At 50.4% G+C, this 11,455-nt stretch overlaps 1 protein-coding gene across 1 annotated transcript in view; it reads right to left on the reverse strand.

Annotated features, from left to right (window-relative positions):
- The window catches only part of Evc2 (EvC ciliary complex subunit 2), a 108,160-nt gene that overhangs the window by 21,365 nt on the left and 75,340 nt on the right, over positions 1-11,455 (reverse strand). The window contains exon 17 of the mRNA XM_004624671.2: positions 6,055-6,282. Within this exon, the coding sequence (XP_004624728.1) occupies positions 6,055-6,282 (228 nt within the window). The remainder of the gene's footprint in view (positions 1-6,054; positions 6,283-11,455) is intronic.

Raw genomic sequence — 11,455 nt, forward strand, 5'->3', positions numbered from 1 at the left:
GACGTGGCTCCCAGATTCTGCAAGCTCGTAGCGTGCTGAGGGAGACAGCTGTGTACACAGAGGTAGCAGACAGGAAACACAACGCCACTTTCTGGGATCATAGACTCTCAGATGGGCGAAATGGGAGATGCTGCTGCCTAGGGGGCAGTACTGAGCTCCCGAGAGTGCACACAGGATGCATTTGCAAGGAGGTGTGGCAGAGCAATCTAGGGAGAGGTCCTTCAAAAGGGGGCGTCTGAATGTGTCTCAAGGGCAGAAGGGAGGGAAGGCACTGAAGCCCAGAGCCCATGGGGGGCGGATTTTAAATGGAGAGCTGGAGGGTGGGCTGTGACGTCTCAGTTATTTTCCAGAGACCTCTCTGCAGGGAAGATGGGAGCAGAGAAAGAGGCAGTGGGAGGTACGAGGCTGGACAGGGCCCTGGCCTTATGAACAGGGGTCTACTTTCGCCCTGAAGATGCTGATGAAATGAATTTCCTCCCTCAACCTCCTCCAGCATCTGCAGAGTAAGGTGGACCCCAGGCTCGGACACTTGTCATGGTGCCTCGGCCTTGGTGCAAGCACAGTTTTCACTGGCAGGGAGTTGTGCTACTTTTGGTTTGAGCTCTAGCTTTGTTGGAGCAGTGAAGCTGAGCAAAGTTGAAAGTGAGAAAACTTCGGTGGAATCAAGGGGCAGTGAGGTAGAGGAGAGTGGAGGAAGGCACAGCCTGGGGGAGTGGCACGCAGCGCTCTGAGCTGGAGCGCAGGCGCAGTGGGTACAGCGCGCGTCGGGTCTCGCCGCCCCAGGAAGGCCATCCTCTGAATGCACCCGTCGTTGCCGCTTGGCTCTCTGATCCAGTTACACCTTGCACATGTTCCAGTCTCACAAAATGCGTCTAAATCGTTGATCAAATGAGGAGCACCGCATAGAGTTTTCTTAGGAGTCATTTCTTCCAAAGCATTTCATTTCATGCTTTTTAATTCTCCGGAATGTTGAACAGCTTAAAAGCTCATTCCCAACAGGAAAGTGGTTTACACTGAACAATCGAACTGCAGAATGAAAGTCTAATATCTGGAGCAAAACAGGCTGTCTTCCCTCCAAACGCAAAGCCAAGGAAAAGGAGCAGGGTGTCCACGGCCACCAACTTACTCAGCACAGCACCCACTGACTCGCGGCCTGTGACTGCCAAGTGAGGACACAGGACTCTCCTCTTCCAAATGAACTGGCGATAAGGTGCTGGATAGTGGTGGCAAGAGCCTGGAGAGCAAACGGAAGGGGAAGCTCTACACTCTGCCGGCTCCACTGGAAGTCGGGCTGCTCCTGTGCACAGCAGGGCTCGGGGCTGTGGTGCGGGATCGTGGGTGTTTCTCAGGCACTTGGGGTGAGAAGAGGCCAGGGCTCGTCTCGCTCCATCCTAACGCACCAAATGCTCTTGGACCTGCCCTCCCCTCTGAAGGGCTCACTTCCTCCCCTGGGATCCAGGCAGCGGGCGCCGTCGAAGCTACCGCCTCAAAGCATACTGCGTGCTGCGGTTCGGGGTAAAAGCTCTGCTGAGATTTTCTCCTGTTATTCATCTGCTGAAGAGCTCCATGTCAAATAGAACTTAAATTCAATCAAGTATTATTTACTCTGCCTGTACCAAAGTGACCGCCTGGGCTGCTTCCTTCCCCCTTTAACATGCTAATCAGGTGAATTCTGCACATGGGTGTCCAACGTGAAACCAGCCTCCCATTGCTGAGATTAACTGAACCTGACCATGATGCATTTAAGTTATTTACAAGTGGACAGAGTATGTGGATAGTGTTTTGTTTATGAATTGTACTTTTACTTTCACAAATGTAACTGTTTGGGGAGGCTGGTTTTTAGTGTCATAGTTACCTGAGAATCATAAAATGGGTTGAAGGATATTCCTTGTTTTTTCTAACACCAGGAATAATAAATATCGGGGTGTGCACAAGATCGACAAAATACCGTAAGGCAGTAATGGTACACTGTCCAGAGACCAAGTGTCCAAACCGCAACCCCGAGCCCACTTAGGGGTCGCCAAGCGCCAACACTGCACCCCTGTGCGCTGTTCCTAGATGCTTGGCTGCGGGGCGACGCTGGGGCAAGCAGCTCCTGCTGACAGGACGGGCCCCGCGTGCCCACTGTGGCCCATGTGCCCTGGGGTCCCACCGCTGCTCGAAGGGTCCGGGGAGCGCACCTGCAAAACTGCTTTGGCACAGCTTCGGCCCAGGGGAATATTTTAGCATCTGAACCAACTTCATTCATGGTATTAGCACTATGCCAACTTTCTTCTCCGAGTTAATATTTGTGATTTATACTGTTCTAGAAATTACTTCATTTTCAGATTCATCTACACAAAGCTGTTCATTATATACTCTTAGTTTTAAAAACTCTGTTGCAGCAATTGTTACATTACTTTTTTAAACTTTAGGTATTTGTTGCTTTTTTTTTCCTCAATAGTGTTTCAAAGAATTGTACATTTTATTAAGGCTTATTTCACCCAAATCTGAGACTTTTACTGTATTGATTTTCTACAGTTTCATTTTTCATTTTATTTGGGCTGTTTTCTTTCCTTCTGCTTCCTAAGGGCCATTTGTTATTTCCCCTCTAATATCATATTTTATATATTAATCATGGGAGTTTCTTCCTTATCCAAGTTTAGGAATCAAATTTCCCTCTAAAAAACGTAATATATGTGTATATACACAGGATGGCTTGGATAGTTGTACTCCTGATTTCTGCTGGTCCATTGAAAGGAGCAGTTAATGCTTAAATTTTCTTTTATCTCTCCTCTTTAATTTTTTATATATATTATTGACCAATTCAGCGTGCTCATCTATGGTAATCTGCACAACTAATTTGAGGACAGCAATATGCAGTATAAGAACCACTGTTGAATTGCTATCATTTGTTTAGCGAAATCCTGCACCACTTCTAACATTTTCTATGACTATTTTGTATTCTCTTACAAAAACAAACTTCCCTCTAAGAATTGCTTTAGCTGAACTTCACGTATTGTGAGATACTAGAGGCATATTTTCTGCTTTATATACTTTAAAATTTCTATTATTCCTTTGACCTATATATTATTCACAAGTATGTCTTAAAATTTTTCAAAGTATGCATTTTTTGTAATTCTCTGCACAAAACTGATTTAAAATTAATTGGTATTTGTCAAATGGTAGACACAATGATACCCCACAGCCAGTTATTTCTAGCCACTCCAGTATGTGGCACAGCAACGCCCTCGCGACATGCTGGCTGGAGGGTTCTATAACTGCATGTTAAAAATTTATTTTATGCAATGCTCAGTTGATTTGCACCTTGTGTTTCATTTGCCCAACAAATCACACTAAATCACGGACACCGAAATTTCTTACTCTGTTGATGGGTTTACTGATAGTTCCTTATTCTATCAGTTTTTCTCTTTGTTATTATGAGTTATTTTTTTAAAGCACATGGAAAATTCAGAGTCACTATATGCTCCAGGTATGATTCAAAAATAATTTTTGTATTATCTTCAATTTACGTAATAATTTCATAAGCCACGACTGTAAGTCCCGGGCCCGGAAGTCAGCTCTCTGAAGTCTTCCATCGAGGATCTTCATCCATTATTAGCCTTCCGCTTCTCCCACACAGAGGCCCTCGGTGTGCTCTGTGCTTCCCCTTGGAACAGCTCACAGCTGGCTGACCTGCAGAGATCCTGCAGCTCCTCAGCGGGAATGCTCCTCTCTAGGGGCCATTTGCCTTGGGACCAGGACCACCCGGAGCCACTGTGACTTACAAGCGGGCTGAGCCACAGGGCCCTTTGATAGCTAATCCCAGGGAGGGCGTCCCCACACTGGAGCAAGCTGGGAGAGGCAGGCTGTGTCGCAGGGCTTCCAGGCCCAGCCCTCACTGTGTGTTCCCCCTTTCGGGACACCCATGGCTTTACCTCCTCCCCTGTCCCGCCTTCTGCCTCCCACAGGTTCATTTGTTGTTCCTTCCCTCTAATATTTCACTCCATCTCCGTGAGCCCTGCTGCCCCATGGCACAACGTACTTCTGATTTGCTGTCACTGCCCTGAGAGTTCTGACTCCGGAACGCTCTGCCCCTCGGGCATTCTCTAGTCCCCGGGAGCTCACAAAGCCTAAAAAGCTTTTTACTTCTGCAGCACCTGAGTATTGCTTTGTACTGAAGCCCCAACAATGACCCCACTTTTATGCTCTCTTAGTCCTTTCCTTGTTGCTGGGACAAAACAGCCGACACTCACACCTTAAAGGGAGACGGGGTTCTTCTGGCTCACATTTTGTAAGCTCTAGTCCTTGGGTGCTCTGCCAGCTCCCAGCAGGGGCAGCACGCTGGCGGAGTCTGGAGGAAGACAGCTGCTCGGGTCAGGGCGCACAGGAAACAGAATGAAGACAGGAGCGGGGGAGGGAGCAGGAGCCGCCCAGGCCACACCTGGCGACCGCCTCTTCCCACTGGCTCCACTTCCTGAAACACACTCAGCTATGAATGTAGCAGTAGACCAACACACCAGTGATCACAGTGCCCTGTGGCCGAACCCCCTCCCCAAATCCCTGCCTCTAAGTGCCAAGGGCTCGGAGGGGACATCTGGAGATAAACCACAATACACGCTGTGCTTAAAACGGTCGTCATGCTGCAGGGGACAGAAGGTTTGCCAAAAACTAGTGGTGGACTCTTCAGTCTACTGTGATTTGCTGCTTTTAAAAGAAATTATGGAGGGCTGGTAAGATAGCTCAGCAGACTAAGCACCTGCTTAGGCAAGTGCAGGGACAGGGGTTCCATCCCCAGTACCACATGTCACGCTAGCCCCACCCCCGGGGCACACTGAGCTGGCCACTAAGTCTGGGAGTGGTGGCGCATTCCTGTAATCTCAACACGGAGGAGGTCGGAAACTGGAGGATCACTACGAGTCCGAGCTGCGTAGTGAGACCTTGTACCAAATACATTAAAAAAAAAGAAAAGAAAAAAGAAAAAGAAATAATGGGAACCTATGCTGGTAAACTCAACAGGGATGTCCCCTGAACATGACAGAGTATGTCAGGTCAGAAATAGCTCCAGCTTCCGGCTCCTTTCAGTTAGGAACCAGGCGGTCTGGGCCTCGAGTTCCTACCTAAGGGATGGGCATCGCTGGGCCTGGCTCAGCACCACTCCGCAGCCAACACCGTGTATGGCTAAGGGCGCAACTACCAAATAGAACCGTACTTATTGTCTTAAATAATAATCTTAAGAAGGGTAAATAAAAATTACCAAGGCTTACATAAGATCATTTTCCCTCCCTGCAAAAGCTGCTGTTATTGTTATTTTATTATTATCACTTGTGCGGTACTAGGAACTGGACCCAGGGCCTTCACACTGAGGTACATCTCCAGCCTTGTTATTTTTTTTATCTTGAGACAAGGTTTCACTAAATTGCTGAAAGACAGAACGCAGGCTTGCAATGGAGATCCTCCCGTCTCAGCTTCTGAGAGCACTGGGACGGGCATGCACCACTAAGCCCTGCTTGTGAGTAACCATTACAATACCAGGCGATACACACAGTTCTAAAGTCTACACATAAAAGGCCTAAACTTAGCCATCAAAACAGTCACCGCCATGGCTTTTGTTCCATGGATATCTCTCTCGTAACGTGAAAAGGTGCAGCACACAGAGACGCTGACAGTCACATGTCTACCCATAAATAACGCACGACCGCACTTCTGATGCCCCTGGAAGAAGGCGGCACCACGGCTTGTCAGGGCGCCACTAAAGCAACAACAGCACCAAAGGAAAGTCTCAGACATGAGCCCCGCCCGGAAGGCACATGGGATTTTAGAGATGCAAAAATCCCAAGGGGCAGCCTCTCCGAAGCGGGGAACCCAAGCTGTTTTGGGTAAAGAGCTTGCACAGGGCTCTCATTAAAGTCACCTCGCTCTGTCCTGTCCCCAGCCCTGCAGCACGGACAGGTGCGCAATCACAGCCTGTCTGGAGTGCTGGGACCAGCTGATGTTCACTGCACGTGGAGCCCGCACCTGAAGCACCCAAGGGTGCTGGTGGCTTCCTCTCCCTTTCCCCAGGCCCGCGCTCACCGGGCCGTGGGACTCCAGGATCCGGCTGCAGGCCAGCTTGGTCAGGGCCTCAGACTCGCTCAGCTCCTCCAGAAGCAGGTCCTGCAGGCTGAGCAGAGCAGTGTAGGCTGATAAGGTCTCTATGGAGCGGGCCGCCTTCTGGAACTGCAGAGCAACCAGCGACTCCGCAAAGCGAGCTTCCTGGGCCTCCAACCGCTGCACCCTCTCCCGCAGCAGCTCTCCACGCACCTGGAGGGGGCAGAGCCACAGAGAGGCAGTGAGGGATCGGAGGAGGGGCAGCAGGCTTTCACAGAGCCCCAGGCAGGGGCTGAGCGCCAACTGGGGAGGAGACAAAGCAAGGACAAGCAAGCAACAGGAAGCCATGGGGGCAAGAACCAAGAAACCAGACAGGGCAAGGACGACTGTGTCAGAACACGAGAAAACCACAGATGAGGCTCGCTTTGCCCCCCCCCCCCAAGGTCCCCCCAGCATGCAGAAACCAAAAGTACTCAGCCCTGGCCTGTCTCCAACCTCATTTGCATTGCAGTTTTGACACCACCACCCCTCGTGAGCTTTGGATGCCAGGACATGTCCTTTATAGACCTTGTACTGTCAAAAGCCCCCCCATGGGTGGGGCAGGCCAGGTACCCACTCAGCCATGAGGCCTGTCAATCCCCAGCATTAGGCCCTCCCATGGCCCCAGGACCTGAAGAGACAGAGTACCTGGTCCTGGGGGCCCTGAGCTCTTTTAACCTGCTCACTGCCATCTTGAGGCGTGGACCTCAGCTGCTTCTACTTTTAGTACAATATTACGCTTGCTACTCCAAGAGCCCTGCTCAGTTCTTTGTTTGGGACACTACGAACCTCAAAACAACTCCCCCAAGCCTCCTCCTCCTGCTAACACTTGGTCTGGTGAGCCAGCCAGGGGGGTGAGCAGGCCGGCATGTTATTGCCTCAGACTTAATTATCCAGTTTCACTCTGACAGGCGTGGAGCAGAGAGGCATGTGACAATAGGGCAACTGCTGCTTAAAAACTGTGACTAGATAACTCGGTCATGGGAAGGGGGTGACAGGTCTGGCGGGCTCAAGACACTTCCTACACGTCGCCAGCTTGATCCTTTATGCTCCTACAACAAGACGATAAAATGTGCTTGTTGTGTATTTTCTCACAACCTAAATGTGTTGCCCTGGTTTCTTCTAAATTTTGGGAATCTTAGCTACATCCATTGCATACAAAAACCTTTCACAGATCTCTCTCCCTTATAGGAGTCTACATCCTTGGTCACTTCTGGCAAGTCACATCTCTTTCTGTCACTCAAGCTCTTCTCCTTCTCTCACTCCCACCCACCGAATTGCCCTTCTATCTTCCCAGACATCACGAAAACTGGTACTTTTAGACAGAAGTTCTGGCTTTCATTTCTGCAACCCCATTAAGCCACAAAGCTGGATGTCAGATGGAAAAATGGCCCTTGGACACTACAGCCTGTATCAGGTCCTAGTAAGTGACAAAGCTGGGACTGACCTCTCTCCAGAGACTCCAGGGGAGGTAACCACCCCTCTAGCACCTACAAGTAGACACACAAGGGCCGCTTAGTCAACTTCCTTTTGGATTCCTATCTAAATTGGTATTTTGGTCTAAATGGGATGTTCAAAACATTTCCTATGCATTAGGATTGTTCTTAAACTGCAATTACAGGGCTAATTCGCTCTTCGTTCTGTTTTCTGTTTGAACCAACACAATTTTGCTCTTCAAGGGTCCCTTGGAAGCCTGTTGTTCAGCCAATCCTAATTAGAATGTAAACATGTTTGAACCGAGTTCAAAGGGTGAAAAGATGCACCAAAAGCATTTAAAAATTCAAGCAGCTACCAGATGTGCTGTGCAAGGGAAGCGATGGGTAGCACAGAGGAGATGCAAACCCACTTATGTGGATGAAGACACATTTTTAGTATGACAGGATTTTACATGGCACGACATCGCCTGACCAGGATGGCAAAAACAGAAAAGATAAGGACAAAACTGGGAAGACTGAGTAGATGGAGAGAGTTTTGTGGGGGATAAAGACTGGAAAAGGACATTTGCATGCTTCATTCTTCTGGGTTTCATCAGCGTGGGCTGTCCCTCTAACCCTCCTTGTTGCTCTGATGTGACCGAGGAGCCCCGACACCAACTTAGTCATCAATTACGTCCTGCAGTGTGGGGCCAGATAAGATCAGCAGCCGAGCAGAGTCCCAGCGAGGGAGGGCAGCAGACACAGGAGCGGGCCAGCGAGGACGTCAGAGAAACTCTCACAAGGACACAACAGAATGGTGTGGGTCCTGAGTGCCACCTGGGTCACCCTACGGAAGGTAACTACGACAGGAAGGCTGTAAAGGAGGAGTTCTGTGCACAGGGGGTTATTATCCCGAGAATAATTACGACAAAGCACTCCACCAAAATAGTGTTTGTCCTAAATCAATTTAAAACTAATTTAACAAATTTGTTGCTAGAAAATCCAGACTCTGACGTCATTACAGTTGAAGAAGACCGCACTTATGCTAAGGGGAGCAGAGCGCTGGACCAAGCCCAAGTGCCAGTCAGAGACTCCCTCACGTACACAGACTGTAAAGGCAGTGCGTACAGCCAGGTGATCAGGGGTCCCACAGAACCGTCTGCCCACACGGATAAGTCACAAACAGCACACTATGAGGCCCTTTCACGTTCTGGTGCAGAAGCAGGGTGGCCCACGGAGCATGGCTGGGGGTCACAAAGCGCTCCCTGAGGTGCTGCCCACCCACTTGTGTTCACGCCTCTACTGCTCTCCTGACTGAACCATAATGTGAGCCCATCACACAGACGCTTCCTGCAGCTGCTGAGTACCAGGACCGGGGTGCATTCACCTGCAGCAAGCAGCCATGGGCTTTCCAAGTGCTCTTCCAGCTGCCCACACGGTGCCACCATTTGCCACAGGACAGAGCCCCCAGACCATGAGTAGGGTCCTGCCCAGCTCGCTGCTAAAATGTTCCATTACGCATCATGCTAACCTCTGAATGTTATACAGATTTAAGAAAACACCAGGAGGAAGCCCAAGGCCACCTGAGGAGTGCACAGGGTGCGGGTGCCACCACATCACCAGAGAAGCCTGGTAGGACACTCGGGCTTTTGCGGGGACACCTCAGAGCTCAGTGGGGCTCCGGCCTCCTGCTAGGTCCTCTCAGGAGGACCTAGGCCTAGCCTTCTGTCTCTTCAGACACCATGCAGAGCATCCTGCTGACACTTCCAACTCACCATAGCCAGTGGCCTTAACAGTGAAAAGCAATCTGACCCCAATGGCCTGAGCAAGAACTATTTCCTACGGCAAAATGGCCCAGCCCTGCATGAACTAGGTGATGGGAAACAATGGCTGAAAGCAAGCAGCCCAAATCCTAACGCCATTATTCAGCTAGATCTCTTGCAAAAGGCAAGGAAATGGTCAGAAGTCCCCTATGTTAGGGCTTTTATGGCCCTCTATTGAAACCACCACTTTGCCAAGGCCCAAGAGATCTCACCCCCAGACAAGCTTCCAAGCCAGAGACTGACTCTGCTGATGACCCCTGCTTTACCCCACCACATGTCATTCACGGAGACCAAAAGGGATGCTCTTGACCTCCTCCTCATAAACCTCAGGCAGTGCCCTGGCATCGCCCCTGCAGTGACTCAGCAACCCCAGCCTCAGCCAGCTCTCGCGAGAGGCCAGGACTCCTCAGCCCCCTCGGGGGGACCCCAGGCCACATGCTGTGGAGCATTCAGAGTGGAGCTTCTTACTCTTTCAAGACACAACTTCCCTTCTCTAACAGCAGCCAAGGATCATACACAACCACCAACAGGCCACCCATAGGGTTCCCATAGGCATCACTGCCGTTGCACCTGTGAACCTTGCCTACTGAGCAAACTTCTACAAAGCCTTTCGCCCACGCTGCACACAGTGCTCCATTGCAGGCTCCCGACGTGCAACAAATGCCACCTACGAAGGAAGCAGCAGCCCTGGGATCCAAGCCGAGGCTCATCAAGCTCCCACTCCATGCTCTATCCCCCTGACATGGGCACACAGGCCCTCTGCAGTGGGCCAACGGGAGCCAGGGCCCTGTTTGGGACACCTGCCTGTCCCCAAGATGTCAGGGACCCCCACTGCCCTGCTCCTAGCACTCCCACTGACCGAGGCCACCCAGAAAGCCTGAACACTACACACCATGCCTGTGCATGGAGCCACTTAGCAGACCAGGGGGATCACAAATGCACGCCAGAGCCCAGCTGGAACCAACAGCCAAACAGTCCAGTCAAGCTCAGCTCAAAATCCTGAGCACAGAGACACGAGCCAAACTAGTATTTGGTTTAAGCCCTGTCCTTCCTGCATCTCAGAGAGGTTTGCTTGGCAGCCAACAGGAGCTGGTGCTCAGCTACAGTGCCCTGCATCCAGCCGTGTGTGGCAAACGCCACCAGAGCCCAGCACTGAGGCAAGGGGAGCCCTTCCTTGCTACCACACCCTCGCATAAACCTCTGCTTAGGAGGAATTTCTCAGCAGTGTTTGGAAAACCGCCCACTTGTCTGACCAGCAAAGGTCAGGTCCTTCTCACTGGCTTGAAAGACTCCCACTGCCCTGCCCGCTGGCTGGCTCTGCCCACGGAGCTGAGGCCACAGCTGGTGGCTCCTGAGAAGGCCACAAAGCCCTCATGGGTTGAGAGAGATGCTCTAAGCAGTGGGCTTTTCTCTACACGCTGGCTGAACACAACTAAAGCCTGGCGCCTCTCCTGCCAGAGGGCCCCTTTCAGCCTTGAGCGGCGAGATTGATTTTTTTGGTTCCCCTAAGAAGCTAAGAAACCACAATGACCCATAATGATGGACCCAATTCCCACACTCTGTGGTCTGCCATATCTGTCTCTGCATCACAGGATGGGGGACACAGCAGGCGCTCAACAAGTGGGGATGTCAGCAAAGTCGCAGCTGCGGAGCCAGTTTCCTGAGGGCAGCAGTTACAACATTTCTACCCTGAAGAACTTTAAAGAGAAGTATGAGACCAATAAGTATGGGATAGCCCAGTGCAGGGCGGCTGCTGGAACAGCACATACCTGCTATTATCTTTAATACTTCTAAGGCTGAGTCAGATGTTTCTGACTTCAAATGTAGCCCTTCTAGCTAATAACTCTGTGTTCTTCACAATTCTCTGTTCTGTTTCCTCTAATACACATGAGTGACCATATCTAATATGAAGAATGCTCTAGGGCTTAAAGAAAATGCATGCAGAAGGCTAGGAATGAAATGCACGTAACAACCATGATGATACAGTACTTCACATCTGATAGGATGGTTACTGGAACACACACACACGTGTGCATTTTGTCATTTTGTTCTTTTGCTAATATTTGATTCTTTCCCAATCTTCAGTAGCTTGTTGACAACAACAACGAT

The sequence above is a fragment of the Octodon degus genome, unplaced genomic scaffold (genome assembly GCF_000260255.1).
Source record: "Octodon degus isolate 3935 unplaced genomic scaffold, OctDeg1.0 scaffold00006, whole genome shotgun sequence".
NCBI lineage: Eukaryota > Metazoa > Chordata > Mammalia > Rodentia > Octodontidae > Octodon > Octodon degus.